The sequence below is a fragment of the Podarcis bocagei genome (genome assembly GCF_964188305.1).
Source record: "Podarcis bocagei genome assembly, chromosome: 10".
Classification (NCBI taxonomy): domain Eukaryota; kingdom Metazoa; phylum Chordata; class Lepidosauria; order Squamata; family Lacertidae; genus Podarcis; species Podarcis bocagei.
In genome coordinates, this window is record NC_138135.1 from 20,419,495 (window position 1) to 20,446,518 (window position 27,024).

At 40.3% G+C, this 27,024-nt stretch overlaps 1 protein-coding gene across 3 annotated transcripts in view; it reads right to left on the reverse strand.

Annotated features, from left to right (window-relative positions):
* CACNA1C (calcium voltage-gated channel subunit alpha1 C) overlaps window positions 1-27,024 on the reverse strand; it is a gene marked incomplete at its 5' end in the record, with an annotated part of 472,020 nt that overhangs the window by 207,021 nt on the left and 237,975 nt on the right. The window contains 3 exons of one of the 3 annotated variants that reach the window (XM_081209741.1): window positions 1,046-1,185; window positions 10,065-10,204; window positions 11,974-12,061. Coding sequence is in view for 2 of the 3 variants with exons in the window: in XM_081209740.1 (XP_081065866.1) it covers window positions 1,046-1,185; window positions 10,065-10,204; window positions 11,360-11,467 (388 nt within the window). Of the gene's footprint in view, window positions 1-1,045; window positions 1,186-10,064; window positions 10,205-11,359; window positions 11,539-11,973; window positions 12,062-27,024 lie in introns of those variants that run through there. The other 2 variants (XM_081209740.1, XM_081209739.1) reach the window with 2 other exon arrangements.

Here is a 27,024-nt window from a genome sequence, read left to right on the forward strand (position 1 = left end):
TTCATACTCTCAGATATGTGGGTCCTCTTACCTACAAAGCATATTAGACATGCTGTTTGCACATAACAATGACATGAACTGGCTACACCACATAGTAATTCCTCATGCCAGTCCCAGGAGTCCCAGTGTGTGTGGGAGGAAGAACACGTACATTTAACATCATGTCAGAGGATTGTGTAAAATTTAAAGATGCAGGTGGATTCCCAGACCCAGCTGCTGTGATCAGATAAACCTGCATCCAGGGGAACCGATGCATAGGAGGACCAAACATCAGCATCAGTGCACCCTTCTGGATACTGACACCATCCCAGATGGAGGCATTATTTCTCACAATGAGTACACAGCTCTGGTCACAGGTTTATGGAGTTATTGCAGTGTTTCTCCCCCCATCCATTGTTTGGCATGGCATGGCATTGGACAAAAAAACAAAGCGTGCACACCACAGGAAATGATATCTCTATCATATTACTTCATTACAAAAGATTGTCCAGATGTGATCAGAATCCTAGCCTTCTGGGAAATGCAGGGAAATACAATTGCCATTCAAGAGAACAGGCATTTAAGTCACTGTGAGAGCTTCTTCATCAAGCCAGCCATATGTGAGATTATTAACAGACATCTATTTCAGAGTCAGCAATCCAGTTCTTAGATTGACTTAATTCATACTAGTTTCATTACATTGATTATGTATTCATTTCTTGTTGTTTTAAACTGATCTATTACCTCATATTATTTAGCGATAGCTCAATCACATATGGCCTGTGCAGCAACTCCTCTCTCATAAAGCCTGCCTGTATCTTTCCCTCTCTGTTATCTCACACTGGATTCTATTCTTTATAAGTGTTAAGGATAACCAGAAGCATGTGCAGTATATTCCTTGCCCCTTCTTTTATCTTCCAACCTGAAATCCATTATCATGTCAAGTGCTTGAACATCTTAGTACACATCTCTTTCAGCAACAGCAGCATCTCACAATATTTACATCTTCTATTGAAAAAACCCAACAACAATGAGAGAGAGAGAGAAGTTGGATTTAGTTACTTACTAGGAACTCCAGATACCAGCCGTAAGGGACGCAATACTCGGAAAGCCCGAAGTGCTTTGACATCAAATCCGGCGCCTTTGCCTCCTATTGAATTTACCCCATCTGCTTTGGTTGCTTGTTCTAAAATTGCACTAAAAAGCCTTGGGTGGAAGAAAATGGAAAGAGGAAACAAATGATTAGTAGACAGCATGGATAAAAATAAAAGGAAGAAAAATTACTGCAGCTTTTTAATATATTGCATATATTGCAAAGAACACAAGAGAAAAATGGGGGGGGGATGAATCTGCCTATAAAATGCACATAAATGCAACCATTTGCTCTTTACTTTTCACCTTTTTCACATTTCAGTTTACAGATAGATAATCTGGAATAGCTGAATACTTAACTGAAATATTATGTATGCTATATTTTTGTGTTACTATTGATTTTTTTGTGGGACGGGGGTGGCGCTGTGGGTAAATCCGCAGCGCCTAGGACTTGCCGATCACATGGTCGGCGGTTCGAATCCCCACAGCGGGGTGCGCTCCCGTCGTTCGGTCCCAGCGCCTGCCAACCTAGCAGTTCGAAAGCACCCCCGGGTGCAAGTAGATAAATAGGGACCGCTTACCAGCGGGAAGGTAAACGGCGTTCCGTGTGCTGCACTGGCTCGCCAGATGCAGCTTGTCACGCTGGCCACGTGATCCGGAAGTGTCTGCAGACAGCGCTGGCTCCCGGCCTATAGAGTGAGATGAGCGCACAACCCTAGAGTCTGGCAAGACTGGCCCGTACGGGCAGGGGTACCTTTACCTTTACCTTATTGATTTTTATGTAAGGGGCCTTGTGAGTGCTTTGCCCTAAAAGGGACCTAAAAATACCATATTTACTCAAATGTAATGTGCCATCAAGTCTAATGTGCACCTCAATTTTCAAAACCTTGAAACCAAAAAAGTATTTGCTGGTGAATATAATGTGCATCAGCAAAAAGTCTCTCAATCCAGAGCAATTAATGGAATAGTGTTCAAAGTTAAACATTAAATACCGTATTTACTCGAATGCAATGAACTATCAAATCTAATGCACACACTAATTTTCATGACGTAATCTGGCCAAAAATTGCATGCATTACATTTGAGTAAATATAAATATGTACTTAAATATAATTAGGCATAAATCAGATAATAAATTAGTTAATAGCAACCCACAACTGCTGTTTGGGCTCTGAAGTGGCTTAAGGATTCTGCTCTGGTCAGACCACACCTGGAGTACTGTGTCCAGTTCTGGGCACCACAATTCAAGAAGGACACTGACAAACTGGAACGTGTCCAGAGGAGGGCAACCAAAATGGTCAAAGGCCTGGAAACGATGCCTTATGAGGAACGGCTAAGGGAGCTGGGCATGTTTAGCCTGGAGAAGAGGAGGTTAAGGGGTGATATGATAGCCATGTTCAAATATATAAAAGGATGTCACATAGAGGAGGGAGAAAGGTTGTTTTCTGCTGCTCCAGAGAAGCGGACACGGAGCAATGGATCCAAACTACAAGAAAGAAGATTCCACCTAAACATTAGGAAGAACTTCCTGACAGTAAGAGCTGTTCGACAGTGGAATTTGCTGCCAAGGAGTGTGGTGGAGTCTCCTTCTTTGGAGGTCTTTAAGCAGAGGCTTGACAACCATATGTCAGGAGTGCTCTGATGGTGTTTCCTGCTTGGCAGGGGGTTGGACTCGATGGCCCTTGTGGTCTCTTCCAACTCTATGATTCTATTCTATGATTCTATGAAGGATTGCAAGGCTTCACAGCCACCTTCAGAAGAAGAAGAATTTGGATTTGATATCCCGCTTTATCACTACCCGAAGGAGTCTCAAAGCGGCTAACTTTCTCCTTTCCCTTCCTCCCCCACAACAAACACTCTGTGAGGTGAGTGGGGCTGAGAGACTTCAAAGAAGTGTGACTAGCCCAAGGTCACCCAGCAGCTGCATGTGGAGGAGCGGAGACACAAACCCGGTTCACCAGATTACGAGTCTACCGCTCTTAACCACTACACCACACTGGTAACTCTCTGGTGTTACTAGCATATTAATTAATGTAAATACATTGGGCTGTAATAGTGTATGAGAAGGAAGACTTGAATACACACAGAAAAGTAGATGGGCACATATGCTTAGACACTACAGGCTCTCAAAACCAGGGAGTAAAATGTATAAAATACCTTTAAGGAATTGGTTCAGTTACTTGCTCAGTTTACTAAAGAGTTTTATAGTAATTTGCTCACCCTTAGATTAATCCCAAACATACTTATCAGCAAACAAGTCCCACTTAACTCAGTGGATTTGCTGCCAAGTAAATGTATTTAGAATTATCTAATATCTGAAAGGGAAATAATAATGGCATACACCACAGGGTTGTTGTAAGGACAAAAGGCATAAAGCTTTTAAAGCACCTTTAAAATTATAAATCTCCTTCATGAATTATTAGAATAATCTTGCACAAAAATTTTGGGTTTTTTGTTTTGTAATTAGATGGTGCTCAAAAAGACAGCAGATGCCAAATTTGGCTCTGCATATTTCTTACAGTCCAGTGAACAAGCATTAGGAACGTGTTCTGTTTCCTATTCAAATATTTCTGCTCCTCTGCTAAACATAATCCTCTCACCAGATGATGAGTGACATGTCTGCAGTCGTCCCAGTCCTCTGGGAGCCTGTGAAGGAGAGTTCACTGCAAAAGGTTTCTCTGATAGTGTTTTACAGCTTTACTAAAATCTCTCCAAAACCAGAATCTTGCCCGCAAATTCATAGAAGGAAGCTTGCCAAGCCCAGGGTGGTATTAGCTATTATGTTCATGTTAACATGTAATGTGGACTGTCAAATGGAAGATCTTTGCTATAGACCAATTATGGTTGGAGACATCCCTTCTCATCTGCTCTGTGCAGTCTCTGCATCACATGGAAATACTATAGAAAGCTTGTTCCCAGCCATGCAAGTGTACCCATCTTACACTTTGCACAGCATTCTTTCAAAAAATTTCCTGCAGTAAAAATCATGGTGACTGTTCCCTCACTAGGCATATCATGAAAAAAGAGTAGAAGCCTCATTTTCAGTCATACATCTCAATCGTCTCTCGTTGTGAAGACATGCTGCTTTCCATTTTCCTTAAGATGATCCATCTTCCATTGTTGTATTTTGAAAGGAACTCTTTCTCCTCCACACATGGAAAACAAATGAGCTAAATATGGGATGTCACTCACAATATCTCCTAGGTACATTTCCAGTGGCTTTTCCTTTATTTCCCTCCCCCCGCAATGATCAGTCATCCCGTAACTTGTGATAGAGGAGAAACTGAATTCAGTTTGCATTTAAAAGCAAAGCTAGCTAATTTGCACTTTCCAAAACAATATGTGAACTGAAACACAGCCATCCTTTGAAATTTGCAATCTCCAAATTTTACAGTGCAATTCTTCAGCCAATATGTATAACATATACTGAGGCATACACTGAGGTAAAGTGTGCATAAAAATGCATTTATTAGTGAAAATAGACTAAACAAATGCATATGTGTATATTTGTCTGAAATTCGTATCTAAATGCAGAAATATTTTCATGAAGACTGTTTTAAAAATGCTAAATATATGTGGAAATGTAGAAAACTTAAGAATGGAAAAATGAGAAACAAAGAGAGTGAAACTGAGTTCCTCTTATGCCTACCCATAACCTAGGCAACGAACAATTACAAAAAATTAAAGGTTGTATTCTATAGAGCCACTCAGCTGATGGTAAAGTGGAACAGGAGAGCAACAATTTTCAGTGATTCTTCTCTCTCTCCCCGTCCCACTCTCACTCACCTCAAATCTGCTTCAGGGGGTTGGGGGACCCCCTAGAGAAGATTTAGGGCTACAGAGGTAGTGGAAATTGTGGACAAAGTCTTCCCTCCTCGTTTCAATGATGGAAGCCATACCATCAGCTGAGTGACACTGTTGTCAAAGCCCTAAAATCCCAATCCAATAAAACCAATCAAATAGCAGCCCCCAGATTCTGTAAAACAAAACAATAACAGACCAGAGGGAAACACAATTTCAGCCACAAGCATAAAATGTAATACAGAGTCACAAAATTCTCTTCACAGAGCTAAAACAACATCCTAAAACCACAGTGAAATATTAATAGAATTATTTTTAAAGGCCTGGGTAAATAAACAAGGTCATTGCCCGAAGCTGAAAATAAATCAATGGACATGTGAGATAGCCTCGCTGATGAGGTCTTTCTAAAACTGGGGAGCTGCTGCCCAAAATACATTTTTTTATGCCTGAAATTCCTAGGTGCTGTACAAAAAACTTAAATAAGTCTCTGCTCTCAGTTATAATCTTCACATTAGGGAAAAGGGAATAAAAGTGAAGATGAATCAATGAGGCGAAACCAAGGTGATTACTAAACAAATAATAGAACAATAGGAGGGTATAATTCTCTCTCAACATCCCATACTATGCAAAGTGATGGAGTCTGAGAGAGGAAAGGCGGTTGGGGCTAGGCAGGCCAATGGAAAGGGCTGGCCATTGATGGGGCTGAGGGTAAAAGAGTCAGGTTGCATTTATCAGATATAATTAGATTACAGAGATAACTACAGATGCCACACACACCCCTTATTTATATATGTATCAACATGTATATGCCATCCCATAAAGTTAAGGTAAAGGACCCCTGAACGGTTACGTCCAGTCAAAGCTGACTATGGGGTTGTAGTGCTCATCTTGCTTTTCAGGCTGAGGGAGCTGGCATTTGTCCCCAGACAGTTTTCTGGATCATGTGGCCAGCATGAATAAACGGCTTCTGGTGCAATGGAACACCGTGACGGAAGCCAGAGCACACAGAAATACTGTTTACTTTCCCACCGCAGCAGTACCTAAAGCTTTTGAACTGCTTTTGAACTGCTAGGTTGGCAGCAGCTGGGACAGAGCAACAGGAGCTTAGTCATGTGGATTCAAACCGCCAACCTTCTGATCAGCAAGCCCAAGAGGCTCAGTGGTTTAGACCACAGCGCCACCTGCCCCATAACATACAGTTATTTGGGTAGATCACAATAAAGTATAAAAACAATGTAAAAACAAAAAACAAAAAATAAGAAAACAAAACTTACAACAACCCAATTTTACCAGCATGTGAATGAATCCCATTCGCAAAATAGAACCAGCCTGAAATGACTTTTTGCTATCTTACAAAGTTTATTAAGATTTAAACTCTACTATTGGGGACCTTTATCTACAAGCCCTACAGACTCTACACACATGGGACTCTAGAGGATCGGCTATAATTAATTATCTTACTAATACCCATGAGTTAGTGGGTGAATAACTGTCTCTGCTGTATTTCTCTGTTGTTAAATGTATGGCTAATCATCTTTCCAAAAACATGGTATTAGTTTTGTCTATACTGTAATATTAAGTCCGAACAGTATCATTCTGTTTTCTTACAATTAAATTGTGTCCTCTTAAGATCTTAAATCTACAGTTTAATGTTATCCATTTTCGAGAAGAAAAGAAAAACAAACTTAAAAAGTAAAGCAGTGTTTTGACTATGATAACCAGTTCAAGATTTTCTGTCTCATTAGACCGACGTCTGATCCCTTCGCTCAGCTAGTAACACTTATATACAGCTTAAGACTCTCCTCCCTGGAAGAGAGGGGAGTGGTTGTGGGCGGGAGCCTGAGCACCGCCCCTAGCAGGGGGCACTAGCCCCCTGCCTCCTCCTCTCACCTGGCTGGCGCCCACGCCCCCTCGGCAGGCATCCAACCAGGTGCCTTCGAGGGGGCGTGTTCAGCAGCCTTTTGCGGCGGTGCCAGCCTCTCCTCGGCCTCATTCTTCTCCGTCCTCTCGTCGCGAGTCACCCACCCTCCACTCCCTTTTAGCTCAGGGTCTTTGTTCTTTGGCCTTGCTATGGACCTTAGGTTGGTTGCCCTGGTTGTCTAGGGGGCCTGGTAGGAATTTTTCCATTTGGCATTAGGCTTTTTGGTTTTTCGCCTACCTCGTAGCAATCGTCACAACTTTTTGTGGTATTGGTGGGTAGGTTAGGCATTGGAATAATGTGTTGTGGTGTGTCGAAGGGCTGGGTGTGGCCATCGCCTATGCCTTCAATTTTTGGGTATTCCGTTAAAGGAATCTGGCGGTCGTGTACTTTGTCTGATGCCTGCTTGGCGGGAGGCCATGGCACGACCCCTGGTGACATCAGAGGAGAGCCTATAGTTGGATTAGCATCAACAGGCTCCACCTACTGGTGAATAAACCCCCTTGTTTTAGACATCCAATGCCTAAGCCAATACCTTTTCACTGCTGTAATCAATAAAGTTGTGGCCTTTTCTTGCCCATTAACCTTATATCACGTGTCCTTGTGTATTTATTTCACATTGCGGGGGTCGGGTCCTCGAACCACAAATGACAGAAACCTGTGCAAAGGGACTTTTTCCTCAAAGCAGTATTTAATGGTTCACTTGTAAAAAGGCCATAAATTATCTGAGGTTAAATCCATTTTTTAAAAAAGCAGCTACTAAAAAAGCAGCATTTGTCCCAGTGCAAGGATAATTGTTACAAAACTACAAATCTTTAAGTGTGTCTTCCTTCCGAAGGGTATTATTGGGTCTGGATCCATTTCTTGCATTTCTTACTCTTCCTTTTTCTCGGTACAGTTTCATATTGCTAACATAAGCAAACCAGTCTCTTCTTTCTGAAACAGAACTTGAAGTAAAGCATCCCTGCTAGGCAGGCTCATTGATGGCACAATGTTTTTACTGCTGTTAGTGGCACCAACAGCTGGTAATACTGGTCAGTAGCTGAGGTCCAGAAAGGCTGAGATCAGAAGCAGTGTGATAATTGGGTTGGGCCTTCAGTCAGGCCAGGCCCTAAGGAAACTATGCAAAGGTGTCCTGTTACTGAGCTGTTATTGTTGTTTAGTCGTTTAGTCGTGTCCGACTCTTCGTGACCCCATAGACCAGATTGTGACCCTTATTGGGTGGTGCACCAAATAGTATCCTGTTTGGTGACCATAATGTCAGGGAATTCTCTGGGACAGTGTAGGTCAGGGGTTACCAACCTTTTTGGACTGGTGAGCACATTTTCAATTTTAAGAGAGTACTATGGACACCAGCCACAAAAGAGCTGTTATGGATGTGTGTGGCATAACATAAAATGGCTGCCATGGAGAGCATGACATAACACAAAATGAGAAAGACACATATACTCCAACAACCCTTATGCTTACCATGGACAATCAGTTATGTTCTGCTCATCCTGATTGTGGAGATCATAAAATATTTATTTTACACACACAAATGCTGCTGCTGCCATTTCACAGAGATCACTTAGAAGTTCAGTGTTTGGGTCGCCTGCCCAAGGGCACCTAAAAAGCCTTCTATGTGCCATGGTTCCCACGTGTGCCAGATAGAATAATAGAGTTATAGCATATAATAGTTGGAAATCCAACCCCTTGCAATGCAGGAATATGCAGCTATTCTGTAGGGGAATCAAACCAGCAACCTTGGTGCTATCAGCACCATGCTCTAACCAACTGAGCTATACAGCAATTGGCAACTCATGTGTGAGAGCTGACAAGAAAGGGTCAAGTTGCAAACAATCACCTCTTTCTCCTTCCATTCATGGAAGAAGTTGATTGACCAAATAGCCTTTAATGAACAGAAGGACAACACTGGATACAACCCATTGGAAGCTCATTAAAATGCCCTACTTTAGTGATAAGCATGCATGCTCAGTGAGATTATCTGTCACCTAAAACAGCTAGTGAATTGGTTTCAGGGTGTTTCTGATTCCATGATTATTTCAAATTAATTAACACTGCAAAGCTGTGATGCTGTTTATACTGCACATAGCTAATCCCTTTTAGAGATTCCACAGCATACTGGAAAGTAGTAGGAATCAATTATTGTTTGGAAATCTTGATGTCAGTCAGCTGGCATCAACATGAAAAAGGGCAGGAGTATGCGGGGAAACTCACCAAGACAATATCCCTAAAATACAAATTAGCACAGGTGGCACATCAATGTACCCTAGCTACCATACTGCTAAGTCATGTATTGTCAAATAATCCCTATTTGAGGTTCATCCTGTGCTGGAGCTGGAGGAACTACTATCTGGAATTGCCTACACAGTAATAGGGGACAAAAGTTCTATAGTAGCTATGCAGTCATCATTACTCATTAGTATGACTGAAGAGACCCACTTATAGCAGAAAAGGCACTTATGCCAAGATTGTGATCAGTTTTTCATTTAATAGCTCCACATAGATTTACTGCTGTCATTATTACCCTATCTTCTCTCTTAGAAATAATGTATTTTGAAAACTGACTTTGAAAGTTAGGTGCTAATTAATTTACTTTAACCTAATTTAAGCTAAATCTGTGCAAATTATAATACAAAATGTGGTTTCATCACATGATCGCTTGGCTATGGCTGGTTTCCACATCACTTGAAAACATAGTTATTGTTTAACTCAGATTTAGTGTGAATGAGCAGTGTACTGGTGGTGCATGCTGCTCAAAAGTCTTCACTTCACTGCACTGGGAACAACAAACCAAAAGCCTTGGTATGCCATGTCACCCAAAGTGGTGCTTGTGATTTTTTTTTTCTTTCCAAACAAATCAGAAGCAATAGCCAAAGTTTACTCTAAATCAGGGAAAGGTTGGAAGAAAAGTTTGAGCCACTTTTCAGAGCTGCAACCCCAATCAGAAACCACAACCTCCTCTGAACAAATAAAACATTGTTAGGGAAGTCCTGTCACTCATCTTCCATGTCATGTGAATTCTGGCCTCAAAGAAGGCTTATTTCACCCAACAAAACTTAAGTTTATCCTTAATGTTGATAACTTTGATGATTCTAAAAGCCACCTCAACCTCTGAATTGGAAAAGCTTTTTCTGCCAGATTTCTGTAAAGGCACCACAGCCCTGCCTGAAAAGGTAGAATGTATTTAATTTCATCATACAGACACAGTATCTCATTCCCATTTTGTGTTTAAATAAAGGAAACACATACATAAACCATGAATACTTACCCTACTACCACAATTATAAAATCTAGTAAATTCCAGCCATTGCGGAGGTAAGCGTTAGGGTGAAAGAGAAGTCCATATGCTATTACTTTTAAAAATGCTTCCACTGTAAAAATTATGAGAAAGAGATATTCCACTCGTTCCTGCAGAAAAGACAAAAGAAAACAAGAAACAGCGTTGTTAATTCCATGTAGTATAGAAATTGCAGTAATACACCATTATGAGAAATGGAGTTGGGACTCCAAGATGGAGATAACTATCTTTTTTCACAGGACAAACATTTGGTGTGATCCTAAACTCACTAGGTCCTAAAATGGAATCTCCAGTGTACTGCTTTCTTCCAGGTTACACTACAGGTCTGGGCCTAGTGACAATGAAGCAGCATCTCAGTCAATATGGTGTCAAACCTTACAAATCAATGGGCCAGTCTGTTTTGTTCCCCTTCTCCTTTCTATCTTCTTGCAATGGATTTGAAATTCTGTTCTGCATCAGGAAAACACTGGTCAGACCAGTGTGAGGACTCTAACTTTCCCCACTTTAGATATGCTCACAAGCTACACACATCAGAATCACCACAGAAAAACAGTACAGTATCTATACCCATTTAGTGATGTATGGAAGTGAGAGCTGGACCATAAAGAAGGCTGATCGCCGAAGAATTGATGCTTTTGAATTATGGTGCTGGAGGAGACTCTTGAGAGTCCCATGGACTGCAAGAAGATCAAACCTCTCCATTCTGAAGGAAATCAGCCCTGAGCGCTCACTGGAAGGACAGATCGTGAAGCTGAGGCTCCAATACTTTGGCCACCTCATGAGAAGAGAAGACTCCCTGGAAAAGACCCTGATGTTGGGAAAGATGGAGGGCACAAGGAGAAGGGGACGACAGAGAATGAGATGGTTGGATGGTGTTCTTGAAGCTACCAGCATGAGTTTGATCAAACTGCGGGAGGCAGTGGAGGACAGAAGTGCCTGGCGTGCTCTGGTCCATGGGGTCACGAAGAGTCGGACACGACTAAACGACTAAACAACAACAACATCTATACCCATTAAACTATTCTAACTTCAAATAATGAAACAAGCTCAAAGAACAATTGTAAATTAAACTGAATATCTAACATATGGCATCCGATCCAGCTGAACATGTTTTTTAGCTAAATAGGATTTGTCATTTTATTTGTTTTTATCATCAACCAAACCAAAAACAAACCATTATTATATACACATTAAAATCAGAATCCACCCCGAAATCTCATTGGATCCATTTTGCTTTCATTTTTAACCAGCCAACTATGAAAAACCTGATGCTGAAAAACTATGTTCTGAAATTCTTTGTGTTCAATTTCCATTAATGCATTCATGTAGAGTTGTGAATAAGAGATCTGAATTGTGAACCACAGAGTCTCCATTTCAAAGTTCACTTTAGCTACTAATTCAGTAGTGGCTTTTGGCAAGCCACTTCCTCTGGTTTAAAGCCCTCCCCTCATTTGTAACTCTAGAGATAATAATACTGATCTACCTAATAGACAGGTACAAGGGAAAAAACACCAGTGCCCACTAATAATCAACTAGCCATCTCTCCACAAAAGCCTTTTTAAAAGCAATGTATCATTAACCAGGAAAGGCTAAACAATGAAGAAGCCAGGCAGGCCTCTCTGGGGAGAACACTCAATAACATTGGTGCCATTATAACAATAAAGGATTTTTTTCACATAGCTGCCTAACTTCAGACTGTAGAAAGAACAATGCAGCAGGGCCCTCTCTGATGTTAATCCGAGCATGTTGGCATGTAGCACAATGTACAGCCACTAAAGTTAAACTGTAAACTGTAATTTTGGGTCAGCATTGTTATGTAACTGGTATTTAGGTGAATGTATTATAAAGTTGTATGTGGTTTATAAAATTGACATTTAACTGATAATATATTATCTGTTGTGAGGTAACTTGGAATCCTTCTCAGGCTTCTGAGAAGAGGTGGCCCTGCACTGAGTGAGGGAAACCCCTTTTAGAACCTCGGGAAGAAAGCAGGTGCTGCTGACAGAGGCCCCTTAGAAATGACAGGAATTCATTTGAGAGCCTTCTGAGGGAAAATAGAAAGAGAGATTGGTGACCAGAGGTTCAGATAGAAAACATATTTATTTCTAAAGGAAAGGTCATAATTAAAATGTTTATAATGAGGACTATGGTGACAGTGTAACAAACACTGCAATAGTAGAACACTTTGGAGGAAAGAAAAGAAAAAAACATTATAACTAGCTGCCTCAATCCCAAAGCTAGGATTTATTTGCTAGGATTTATTTTACATCAGGATGTTTTGAATGTTTATTTGTTTTCGTATAAAAATTTCCCATTTTAAAATAAACCAGTTTAAGGATCTTGCTAACCTCACATGTCTAACTACCACCTGCTAGTAAGTCATGTTTGATGGGAAGCTGTTTATTGACCCATAATCCCTCAGAGAAGCTTTTTCACTACTACTAATCTTTTAATTTAGGAACCCCTCATAAGGTTACAATAAACTCCAGGGAACTTCCCAGAATAAAATTTGAGAACCACTGCAGCAGAAAAAATGTGAGAAAGAGGAAGCAAAATACATGTTTGAAGGAGGGAAGGAAAGAGAGATGAGAACAGCCCAATAGACTGATCTAATAACGGATTTAATTTTTAAAAATCACATTCATCACTTTAGCCTCTATAGTCAGAAACACATAGTTAAACCTTTGGCTAAGTCAGATGCTCTTCAGGCCCAGTAGAAAAACTGCCATATTATGCATCTGTGTTCCAGTTTTAAATTGGAACCAGAGAAGGCGGTGAAGGTCCTGTGTGAGTGTCTGGAGGCAGTTGGAGGATGGATGGCGGCTATCAGATTGAGATTGAATCCTGACAAGACAAAAGTACTGTTTGGGGGGAAGAGGGAGTGGGTATGGAGGACTCTCTGGTCCTGAATGGGGTAACTGTGCCCCTGAAGGACCAGGTGTGCAGCCTGGGAGTCATTTTGGACTCGCAGCTATCCATAGAGGGGAAGGTCAATTCTGTGTCCAGGGCAGCTGCCTACCAGCTCCATTTGGTACACAGGCTGAGACCCTACCTGCCCATGGACTGTCTTGCCAGAGTGGTTCATGCTCTGGTTATCTCCTGCTTGGACTACTGCAATGTGCTCTACGTGGGGCTACTTTTGAAGGTGACCTGGAAACTACAATTAATCTAGAATGCAGCAGCTAGACTGGTGACTGGGAGTGGCCGCCGAGACCACATAACACCAGTCCTGAAAGACCTACATTGGCTCCCAATACGTTTCCGGGCACAATTCAAAGTGTTGGTGCTGACCTTTAAAGCCCTAAATGGCCTAGGCCCAGTATACCTGAAGGAGCATCTCCACCCCCATCGTTCAGCCTGGACACTGAGGTCCAGTGCCGAGGGCCTTCTGGCAGTTCCCTCACTGCAAAAAGTGAAGTTACAGAGAACCAGGCAGAGGGCCTTCTTGGTAGTGGCACCCACCCTATGGAATGCCCTCCCACCAGATGTCAAAGAAATAAACAACTATCTGACTTTTAGAAGACATCTGAAGGCAGTCCTGTTTAGGGAAGCTTTTAATATTTGATGAATTATTGTATTTTAATATTTTGCTGGAAGCTACCCAGAGTGGCTGGGGAAACCCAGCCAGATGGGCAGGGTATAAATAATAGAAGATGATGATGATGATGATGATGATGATGATGATGATGCTACAATTATCCGTGGCTGAGTGCCACTCTGTAGGCATACAGTGCTACTTTCTTTATCTGAAATAATATGAAAACAAGAAGCCATTACCTCAACTTATGTCATACATCTAAGGTTAACACACTTTCTAAGAGAAGAAGAAGAAGAGTTTGGATTTGATATCCCACCTTTCACTCCCTTTAAGGAGTCTCAAAGCGGCTAACATTCTCCTTTCCCTTCCTCCCCCACAACAAACACTCTGTGAGGTGAGTGGGGCTGAGAGACTTCAAAGAAGTGTGACTAGCCCAAGGTCACCCAGCAGCTGCATGTGGAGGAGCGGAGACGCGAACCCGGTTCACCAGATTACGAGACTACCGCTCTTAACCACTACACCACACTGGCTAAGCAGAACAATGCAAGTTAACAAAATTCCCATTATGTTCCAGAAAAAAGGCATGAGGCTATCCTTATTGTCCACCCAATTATACTATAATTTTGGCAAGATTCCACAGAAGTAGATTGGGAGCATGTTCAGTTTGATAACTAACTCTCAGGAAGCATTTAGCTCCAGGTGGTAAAATTCTTCAACTTGCAATGATCCCTGGAAATACTTCAAACACTATATAATTAATGTACAAATGCTGAGACCTAAGTACAAACATTTGGACATTTCTGAGGGCTGGTTTACAATTATGATTAAATTTCTTGCAAGATGAATAATTTTACCACCCATCACCTGGAGCTTAATACTTCCTAAGAGCTACTTTTCTAACAACGTGCATGCAATCTACTTCTAGGGAATCCTGCTAAAATGAACTGAAGTTGTATACCTGCAATGTATTCTTACTAGAGGCCTGCAAGAAACAGATGGTTATTTAAAATTAATACATGAAGTTCAGCCTTTCATATTCAATATTCCAAATTCAATATTCCTTTTTTGAGAAAGACAATCCCAAAACTGTAAGAGCCAAGACTGAGCCCCTGTACCTCCATTATTCAGTTTGTGTTAGCTTTCCTTCCTTGTTCATTGTCCAATTGCTCTGTTCCACTATCATATCAAGAACACAACTGATTTTAATATATTTGAATACATAATGAATCTAGAAGGATGGACTAAATGTGTGTGGGTGCAATGGATGAAAATGCCAAATCAATATACATTATAATAATTTCCAGGAAATTTACGTGTTCTACAGCATCAGATGTCACTCAGTCCATTTTGCCTGTTCAATCTGGCAAAGATTATAAGGATTCAGCTCAGGGTTGCCCCTATATTTAGGCAAAGTGAGGCAACTGCTTCAGGCTGCAAATGTTGGGGGGCGGTTTGAGGTGTTGGAGGGCAGTCTGCCCTGCGCCTCCTAAACTAGCCTATTGCTCTCAGGAAGAAACTGTCACATCCCAGTGTCAAATTATGATTCAAGCACCAGTCCAATCAACTTCAGTATGTGAAATGGGATACCGTAAGCATCAAAATATTTTGGGTCAGTCTTGATTCTGCTTTACTGTAAGAACTTTCCAAGCCTTAACAGCCAAACCCTATAATTCTCTCCCCTATGTGGTACCATATTTCCCCCCCACACCATCTTTTTAGGGACATAATAATCATCTCATCCACTGGCACATAAATTCTTCTCAGGGTTAGGAAGCACAACAATTAAAATCTGTTTCCAGTGGCCTTACCCTGTAAAAATTATCACACAGATGGTATAACACTATTTTGCAAATGTCAAAAACGTTTTCTTCTATATCACCTAATTGTAATAAACTTGGTACATATTATAATTTATGGTGGGAATGTCAGCTGGTGCAAGATTATTGGAATTTAATTTTGACAGAAATAAATATTACCAAAGAAAATATTGCCCAAAATTAATGTTAGGTTTTTGATTATACCAATGTCAAAAGGCTTGCTCTTATATATTATGTTGGCAGCATGAATAGTAATTGCAGCTCACTGGAAAACAGCCCCAAATATTACACTGGATGTTTGGTACCACTCACTCTGGAATATAGCTATAATTGAGAAGATTACACATAATTTAAGATTCTGACATGGGCTAGAATCTCCAGACACCTTTTATATACAGTGTAACCTTCATTTTCAAGACAACCCTTGTCACAAGCCTGGCAAATCTGGAACAATACTTGATGATCTGATAAAGCTGTTAGTCTTTACCTGGACTTTGTTATTTTAACTCATGTGCAACTACTCATTCTATGTATCTATTTTACAGTATAGTTTTTCATCTTTAAATATTTTTCTATTATAATTGTTTTCTCTGTTTTATATACATTATAAAAGGAAATAATAATAAAAAACATTACAAAAAAACCAATCTAATCCCATTTTTGCTAATCCCATTTTCAGTGCATTTTCAAGTAGTAATCTAAACCACAGAGGTTAAAAACTGGCATGAAAATGGATTTTCTTCCCCTGAATTGGGTAATGTATGTAGGATTATAAATTTAGAGAAATATACCCTTTGACACCTATTTCCACTATAGTGATATTAAAAATCTGTGACCTCCTGACCTAAAGCTAATAGTTTCTCATATATTCTGGTGGGTTTCTGGAGAATTCTGCACACAATGTCTACTGTCTGTCATGATCATTGTTTACTTAAATTGGAGGTTGCAAAAAGTAGACAAGATCTTATTCTCTAGTGAAGAGAGAACCAAGGGTCTTGTAGCACCTTGACAGATGTACTATGCCATAAGCTTTCATGGACCAGAGTCTGCTTTATCAGATATTGAAAAGAGATTATTCTAACTGTTCTTTCAAAAACTGCTAATCTAATCTGATTGAGAAGCTGGGCAATTTCCTGAAAAACCACTGCATTAGAAGTTCCTATCGACAGGATTAAACTGGGAGCACTGTTATGAAAGCTGTTTCTCTCAATTTTGAAACAGCTTGCTTAAAATGGTGTATGTACAACTCTTGCTCAAGAGTGTGCTAATTAATGAAACATATTTGCTAATCATTGTTCTTTGAGTTTTTTAGATTTTAATGCATAACCTGAAAGTTGATTCATGTACTCCAAACAGAATCCAGCCTCCAGTTCATCCAAATAGCCTTACTCTTTACCAGCATTTCACAAAATGCACAGAGGGAATATTGCAAATAATCAAGCCCACTGGCAACTTGTATCAGCAGCCAATTTTCCTTTTTTTAAAGAAATGAATGGCAGGCAGTGTAGCATTTTCTCTTCAGAGATAATAATCTGTAAATGGAGGAAACTGTGATATGAAAAACCTATGAAAAACATAAGTGGAAGGCTGTTTCTGGATTATGGTTATCAACAAATCCATGACATGGATATCCTTACTGTGTGAATATGTTAACCCAAGGCTGCAGTTAGCATTAATAACATTGACCTTTAGCACTATGGAGCCAGAAGTGCATACTTATAGGATCAACTCTATAAAGCAGATGTTGAGACAGATTTGTTGATATTGGGTTACTTCCAGAACATACTTCGTTGCTAAGGAGACATTTTCATTTGTGCATATACCAGCACGAGGCAGAATCTTTTATTATTTTTTATTTTAAATTGAGAGAGAATTCAGCATGTTTTCCTTTTTCTAACTAGGAAATAATTGCTATCTAATTACACATTTAGCATCACATCTAGCTGGCCCTTAGAATTAAGGAACAGGGTAGGGTGTCTCTGAGCATATTCTCACCCAAGGGATTTCTTTTTTTTAAACACACTGTATAAAGTTACATACAACTACATATAGCTTGTTCCTTAGCTGAGTCAGCTCAGAAGAGACAATCCTTTGAGTTATTACTGTTTTTCCTGAAACGGCTATGGCTACGGCTACACACACACACACACACACACACACACACACACACACGGTAAGTGTGATTACATGCCACCCACATTCTCAATTGTCCTAGTAAGCCAAACCAGTGGTATGGGAAGATCCCATGAATAAATGCTTTAATGCCTCTTGTTAAAGGCTGATGTCAAAGCCCTGCAAGAATTTGCCAAGGTTAGAACAACCATTTTCAGCCCTATCGAGATCACCTGCCACATCTACCATTGTTTATGGGATAGAATGTCAGATGAATTTGTTTAAATCAAATCTGCCTTGGTATGACAGCCACATCTAATAGATCATCATGGAGTGTATCATGTTTCATTCACCTCCCTAAATGACTCAAATGAGTTTGCTGCTCCTCATGCAGAGGTATTTGGGTTCACTGATGCAGTCAAATGAGATAAGCATACAAGACATAAAACATTCTGGCTCATCATTTTTATTAATTAAACTTTTAAACAACAACAAAAGTGCCCTGTGCTTTCATCTTTTCTTATTTCTGTTCTGGATGTGTGAAGAGAATTCTGATAGAACCATTAAGTAATCTGTCCTCCTCAAAGTCTTGGTACTACTACATACATTATATATTTTAGGCATGCATCTAAGATGTTTTAAATATACACACAAAAACACAAAGTTATGATTATGCTAAACAAACGTTTGCAAATATGTGTATCATAGAGTATGACTCTGAATAGTTCCTGAATTACAAGGAGAATAAGGGTGATGCAGATGAGGTTTTCACATGCCTGAGTCAGACTGAGCCATTAACAGAGTGCCTCCAGTTGGATCAGAGATTCCATAAATCCCTGCATCACTCTGTGGGCTCCAGTGCCCACCACCCTCAATACTGCATGTTAAAGAGTCAGCTGCATTTAAAAACATACCAGTAACACAAAATCAAGCTCAAGAGAAGAGATGGTGTACAAGAGCTTTCATTGCGACTTATAGGTCTAGGCCTTAATCAGAATTATTTCCCCTGGACACTACAATCACAGTGATTTGGAAGATGGATTGTGCTTGTTTTTCACATGGATCTAAGCTGTGTACTCCATCACCACCCCTTCCCGATGTAAGTCAATGGAGAGATCATGCTCCCAGGGAAACTACTGTATATCCGCAAGAGCCCATGGGGGGAGGGGCAGATGCCTGTCCCACCACCAATGACCCTCTGGGTAACAATAATTTTGCTAGAGGGTTAAATCCCACCCCTAGTCTTTCCTGGGGATCCATACTCTTTTTCTCCAGCCCCTTATGATTTCTGTTGTACCAACCTGAAAAGGATAACATCTCTCAAATATCAACTCTGTGTTCAGGATTCCCTCAGCCACCCAGCTACAGTATATATTTTTCCAAAATTTCATATGAATCAGTATATGTGAATGCTCTGCTTTTTATACAGTGGTACCTTGGGTTAAGAACTTAATTCATTCTGGAGGTCCGTTCTTAACCTGAAACTGTTCTTAACCTGACGTACCACTTTAGCTAATGGGGCTTCCCATTGCTGCCGCACCGCCACGGTGCGATTTCTGTTCATATCCTGAAGCAAAGTTCTTAACCCGAGGTACTATTTCTGGGTTAGTGGATTCTGTAACCTGAAGCGTCTGTGACCTGAAGCATCTGTAACCTGAAGTACCACTGTATTCTCTCTGTCTTTTCTCAGTTATAGTGCTACTCTTCCCATGAGTAGGACAACTAACCCTACGAGTCTACAATGTATGAACTCACACTGTTAGAATTACAAAAATTTTGTAAATATGTTTCTAACATAGTAGGTTCACAGTAGGCTCAATTGGAACCATCAGATTGAAGCTTGGGATACCAAGTAGCAATCAAGAGCTGTTGTATCAGAAATTACATGGTAGTTCAGTGGTAGACCATATGCTTTGTATCCAGAAGGTCTCAGGTTTGATCTCTGGCACTGAGGCTGAGAAAGACCCTTGTCTGAAATCTTGCAGTCAGTGTACACAATACTGAGCTAGAAAGACCATGAGTCTGACTCAGTAAAAGGCAGCTGGTTCCTGTGTTCCTAGCATAAATATCACAGCAAGGTCACAATGCGATTGTAAGCCCACCTTCCTACATGACCTTCAGCTGATTTAAAAACCTGATACAAGCACATTTAAAACTGTCTTTCTAACTGTTGCTATGGCTGTCTGAAAGCGGCTCAAAATGGGCACATGTGAAACTGGTCAGAGTCTTTGTGCCAGAAGGCTTACCCTACTGGGTTTGCAACTCAATCCATTCCTTTATTGATAATTCAGAAGTAGTTTTATTTATCATGTTCATGTGTATTTTATATTTTAATTTATGATTTTAATCTGTAGAGATTTTTCCCTAGCGATTGTCTCTGTGGAGCAGAGCAACTGTCTTGGCAAGGGGTTATTTATAAATAAAATGTAATTTATGTTGGTTTTGGTAACCTCTCCCCTCTTGAAATCTCTAGGTTATCTTAGAACCCTAAAGCTTCATTCATTCACCCTGTACTAGGGGCATGGGTCTTTTTTCCCCTCATTCCAGTGACCTTTCCATTCCATGAGTAATATAAGGACATATTTAGCATTCTGTTCATGCTGTTCCTTGCAGACAGGGGGGGGGGAACAGAACTAGAAGGAGTGAAAAATGAGATGTCCTAACAGATTCACCATCACAGTACCAGCAGTACCAGCCTCCCTTTCACTTGCAAGACCATTTATTTATCATAGAATTGAAGAGTTGGAAGGGAGCCTGAGGGTCACCTAGTCCGACCCCCTGCAATGGAGGAATCTCAGCTAAAGCATCCATGACTGATGGCTATCCAGCCTCTGCTACAAACCACCAATGAAGGAGAGTCCACCACCTTCTGAGGAAGTCCATTCCAAGTTCCCAGCATGTCAAAACATGGGAACCATTCACCCAACTGCTAATGTATGATAGAAGGGGGTGGGGGAGAGAATTGGTAAACTGAATTAGGAATTGATTAAAACTGTTCCTCCCCCCTTTATGTTATTACCCTCATATATTCCACCTTTCCTTCAAGAGACTTGGGGTGACATACATTATTTCTCTCCCGCTTCACTGCCAACATACATAATTTTATTTTCATGAAAACACCATGAACAGATATAAGTCATCCAGTGAGCTTCAGGCTAACAGCACAATTCTGACCATGTCTGCACAGAAGTAAGTTTTATTGTAATTGCTGGGTCCCAAGTAAATGGGGGTTTTATTGCAGTCTAAGTGGAAATTGCAATCTGGGTCCCCGTAATTCTAGTCTGCCCCTCTAGCCATGCTTATTCTCATTTTGAAATTAAGAAGCAGGGAGTAGTGTTGTGCTGCTATGTTAACTCCTGCTTTCAGATGTGAGGCATCTGATGATTTTAGACAATGCATGAGATAAGATAAGAACAGCAAAAAGTCAAGGGGAAGCAAGACAGGCAGGGTTGTGGATGCTTCATCATGGACAACAATATTGCCTGTGAATATTTAAACAATACAATTGGTAATTTAGCCAAATGGTGCTTTATAGGAAGGTTAATAAGATTTCATTGACACAAGACCACCATATTAATTCATATAGTTAGTAGTTCAGGATAACGAGAGATTCTAATGCCTTTCTCTTTGCTAGCTATCACAAGTCTCTTTTTACCATTGGAAAAAGTCAAATATAAACAAAAGCACATTGCTTTAATAGTTTAGTAATGTTGCTGATCAGACAAGCGATATTTCCTTAAGTGATTTCCAAATTATGAATCAAATCACCTAATTATCTTCAGGCTTATTTGCAGGGCACTTCCTTCCTTACCCACATAAAGCTTTAGTACTATTTCCCTTCTATTGTATAAGCTCTGAGTTATTAAAAATTTGATTTCAGAAAGCTGATCTGCACATTCTAAACAATCAGTGTTAATTGGCAAAGTTGCAAGCCAACCAGCGATTATGCTTGAGTGTGAAGAGGTCACTCCCGGATGGGGAAACATTCGCTAAGAATGTTGGCAGATTTCCTTCATGACAAACTGAAACAACACAACAGCTCCAGGCTGACAAATGCTTTGGCAAAGGGAGTGGGATTTAAAAGGCCTCACCTCACATTCACTTGAAGAACATTAGAGGCCATATTCTGTGTTTTCACTTACACTGTCCTAAACTCCCATCCTACCCCTCCAACTAAATCCAGTCAGAATCCACATTAATCAATTATTTTCATTTACAAATCAGCAGAACTAAGAAAAATCTCGGCTATTGTATGAGCATCTGAGGACAGAAGTACTAAATTACATGCCTTGAGCAGAAGAGCACTCAACAATACTTTCTTACTACAATTTGAGTAAGAGAGCATGGGAAGTAGGACAAAAATAAAGAGTAAAATTCAACATTATGCTCTTCCTATCATTTCAACTGTTGAAGCATTTCAACTTGCTTAGATGGAACAACCCCTAATCTCCTCCTCCCATGTGCTGACCCCTCCCTCAAGCCAATTTAAGGGGGAATGGGGGCGCACAGGAAAGAGGGGGAAAGCCTCATTGTGCAAGCAGAAATCCTTGCACAGACTTTTGTTGGTGGGGCTTCTTAGGGGAATCCCACTCCTAGTTATTTGTTTTTGTATTTAGGCTTCTTATGTGGCACACTGAATTAGTATTGCAGAAGAAGAAACTACAGCAGATAATCTGATTTTGTATGTGTGTAAAAATCTTGCAGGGAAATCAGCATAAAAAAATGCACCCTCTTGGACATTTCCCCCATACATATCTCCAGTTCATTCTATGGCTTTTTCATACTGTACATTTTAGGTCATGTACAAATCTAGTTGTCTTGTTGCCAGTACAAGACAAATGTTTTTTTTATCATACTGTTATCTCCCAGTCAAACACACAATGGTTATTATATTTCAAACTCTGACTCCTTGCAATAGATTAGGAGGATCAGACAAATGTAATACCTTTCTTAATCCCATTGGTGTAGCAAGTAAAGCTGTTATATTTATTGTGCCTTTGGGGCACTTTGAGGACATAGAAGCCAAAGACATGTACATTCTTTTTTTAGTTTTTGATAAATGTTTTATAAGCTACAATTCAACCAAGTTTTGAAGACCTTCAGGAACTTCAGTGAAAATTATGCATGTAGAAGAAATGTCTCACAACTGTGGAAAATGGTAGAGATTTGCTAAGAAACAGATAGAATTCAGTGGCTATTCCAAAATGAAGAAATTAAACCTTTTGGTCAGGTATATGGAGCATCCTGTGTGTATGCTACATGCCTAAAGAACATGACAAAAATGCAAGCAGAGTACACCCCCCCCCTTGTTTCTGCAGAGACCAAGCGAAATATTGTATTAGAGATAGCATCAATATCAAGGCTGTATTGGGCATTTGCACCATAGTTGGTAACAATGGTTATTGAGGACATAATTTTAAGATGTTAATTCTCTGATTTTCACTAGGAAAATTGAAACTTATCACAAGTTAGAAGGGAACTGAACAAGTTGTTAGTTTCAGGGTGGCATGGGAGGGATGTAAATAAACAGAATCAGGGTTTCCACTAGATAAATCATAGATTTTAGGCTTTAAGACCTGGAAGGAAGGGACCAGTCAGGTAGAGGTCTTCCCCCTGTTATACCAAACCACTTATAGGTTGGATTTGAGCAGAGAAACCTGGGTCCAAATGCTAGCTAGCTATGAAGACTGCTGGCTGATTTGGGGCTACTCAAGAATACCTCTCAGCCTAACCTACTCCACATGGCTCCTATGCGAACAAACTGGAATAACACCTCCTTTTACCACCCTCAGCTTCTCAGCTTCTCAGACACAGAAAAAGATATTACACATATTAATGATGATTAAACTAAACGGAAAGCTGTCGTGCCACAGAAGAGTGGCAGATATATAGTGGAATAACCCTGAGTGAGAGGCAGTGAAGGTGTCTCACAGTTAGAGACCGAGAGAGAAAAGGAAAGATCTGAGGTAAGAGCTGAGAGGGTGTGCATTTTATTGTATAATATTATTTCTTATTACTGTATTTATATACAATTATAACTACTTTGGTTTTTAAATTGTATAGATATTATGTATTGGCATTTGTGTTCTATATTGTAAATCACCCTGTGATTTTTTGATGAAGGGTGGCATATAAGTTAAATGTATGTATGTTTCTTTTTTGGAGAGAAAACTATTGATCTTTAGTGCACATGCCCAATATTTTATATATCTGCTGTCTCTCCTGTTCTGTTTCCCACACATTTAGTCTCTCTCTCCCTCTCTCTCTCTCTTCCTGCCTCCCTGTTCAGTGCTGAGATGCTGACGCACGATAAACAATTTAGACTGTCATTCAATTGGCCTTCAACAACAAGACGATAAAACAGAGCAACCAGACAAATTTCTTTAATTCTAATTAGTTTTTCTTTCTGCAATCATTCGTTTAATAAAAAGTTCAATTACACATAATGGATGCCATTAGCTGTGTTGTATTAGAGACTCAGTTTAGCTAGGGTTGTCATATGGAAAACAGAAAGCAAAAGAACAGCCTAGTATTTTACATTGATGATTAGAGAGAGACTAAATTCATTCCAGATGTTGATGAGTATATAAATGTCATCTGGAATGGTCTGGCTCATTGCTCTCATGTTCTTTTGAGTACAGGTCTCCTGGATGCTCCCATATGATGCAAAATTGGGGGTTAATCTACCTAACCTTTTTAATGAGCTCATATGTTCCATTTAAACTACTATAGTGAATCATAAGGGCATCCTATCTTTAAGAACGTCAGCCTAAGAGAAGCCAGCAATAGGAGGAAGACACCTATCCAAACTGAACCTACCACTCACAGGCAATCAAAGTACTGTAGAACACCGTCATTAAGGAAGGAAACCCTAGAATAAATCTAAGTAAAATGCTATTCTTATATGTAAGTAAAAGACCACTAGCAAGGGGGTGGGGAAATAAATCGTACACTGGTACAGATCACATGTCAAACTACGGTTTAACGAACTGGAGCAGCATACTGCTCAACAGTTCCACAGGCCCGTCTGCTACTGTTGCACCACTGGGCAAACAAAACAAGAAAATAAACCATTGTTTATTTTCAACTATGGTTTAATGTGATGCGCAAACCAGGTCACTTGTTTTACCTTAGAACATCCATGGTAATTAATAAAGCAATGGCTGTTAGTGATGATTGCTATATATTATCTCCAATATCAGAGCATACCTCAGGGATTCCTATCACACAAGGAAACCTCTAGGTCCATGCAATGCCCGATTTACATGTTTGCCAAGGAAGAGACTATGTGGGCACACTGTCACTAATTTTTGTGCAGCTGGAGGCCCATGAACTACTTCTCTGCCCTTCCATCCTAACTGGCAATTTCATATGAATCCCCGGGAATTATCTGCAGTTTCTGTGTGTTGAGATAGAAGGAAAACAGGCAGGAAGAAGCAGGCTGTTCATACACAACTGTCTTTATCACTACATAACATGCCTGAAATAAACTCCACCTATAAAATGCTGTGTCAAGCAAACTACAGGACCTCAATAGGTCTAAAAACCATTAACAATGAGCCACATGGTAACCTGGCATGCATAACAATTTCCACATTAGACTAACATTGTAGAAATAATTGGCAAGACTGCTGCAGTATTATTTAACTTATTTCTAAGTTTCTATGTGCAGGTGTTTGACTCCAATTTCAGAACATTAACAAGGTAAAAGTACTTGACAGCTGCAATTTTGGTGCTTGTAGCTCTAAATACATGTTCTATTTGTACACATAAAGGAGGGCATTGGAGAACCTTGCCATACAGTGGCTACAGTAGAAATGCAGCATAGCATTTATCAAACCTGACCTAGATCTAGAAAAGCTGCCGCATCCTCCACTGCAAAGCATCCCAGCGCAGTTGAGAGTCAGGCCTCATGTGCCGGCCAGCAACCCCCCTCAAGTCTCCTGCTGTACTTTTATGCCATCAAAGCTTCTTCCAAGCTTTTATCACAATTGAAAAAAATCTAAAATATGAACTCCAGTGGAGCAGCATTAATAAAAGGCTTAAAGACCGCTAGAAGGAAATGAAAGCTGGTTTGCACCTGTTTATTCTGTCTGTAAATGTATCAAGAGTTCCATGCCTGTGTAAAGTACAAGGCTTGACAGTGTGCTCAGTGTTGAGCATCCCTAGCCAATGTAAGCTGTGAGCTTGAGGATTTAAGCCTAGCTACCTGACTTGCTGTCAACTCTTCCTTCACTGGGTTCCTCAATATAAGCACCACCGCACGAAGCTAATGGAAATCATAAAAAACCTCCCTCCAGCCAGTGCAGATTTCCGAGTGCTCAGAGAGTGAAGTTTAATCAGGCAGTCTTCACAATGTGCCCTGTGCTGTCTGTCAAACCTCGGCCACTAATTTAGACACTACTAGAGGGGTAACATAACAGTTTGCTAACAGATTCATTGACAGAGTTTTTAATACACACATGCAGCTGGGAATCACAAGTGGGGAAAGTGCTGTTGTGCTTAGCATCTGCTTTCAAGCTTCCCATAGGTATCTAGCTGGCCACTGTGAGAATAGAATGCTGGACTAGATGGGCAACGAGCCTGATCCAGTAGGCCCAGTTCTCTTAGTTCAAGTGATAGGATGGGATTCAGGATTCTTGAATGTATTTAAGGGGACAGCACACAATTAATTATCTGTGCTTAAATGTGTTCCCATGATCTATTTCTGTCAACAGTATTTCCAAAATATTTCCTCTGTTGACTAAATAGAATGCATTTCTCTTTTCCAACCCCCAAACATTCAGGATTGCAAACCTCACAGAAAAACAGGATAGCAGCAAACACTCTTGGCAAAGTAAATACAACTTTAATATATTGCCTTACTCTGATTATGAAGGCCTACAAGCTGCATGCCATCTTCTCATGTAGTAAACACTGCCATTTTTATGCAGCACAACCAGCCATAAAAAGAATAGTATTTTTCTCTTTCTTTTGCCCAGGACTTTTGTAAAGAAATTCCACTTGACTAAGTTTATGGAAAATTGAAGTAACTTGTGTCCTGTCAAATTACAAATGCAGAGGAGAAAGGTTGGTGTAGGGAAGGGAAGAGCAGAGCTTGATTGAATATTTCTTTCGTCTTAGGCATGTAGGCTTATTGTTTTCTGATTGCCTTCATGTGTTTCTGCAGTCAACAGCTGATCAGTATTACTTGTTCAGGTTTCCACCATCCCGCCCACCAGTCAACAGCTGATCAGTATTACTTGTTCAGGTTTCCACCATCCCGCCCACATCTTTTCCACTAACTGATCATGTGAGGTTCCTGTCATAACTCCAAAGTCCACTAGTGACCATGTTACTGTGTGGGAAGCTACAGTGCCACCAACTGAGGAACCAGATCAAGTTTCTGATTATGAGCCTGATGTGAGTGATCAGAGGACTACTGAGCCCAAAGCTGTCAGTCAGGAGCCCGTTGAACCAGCTC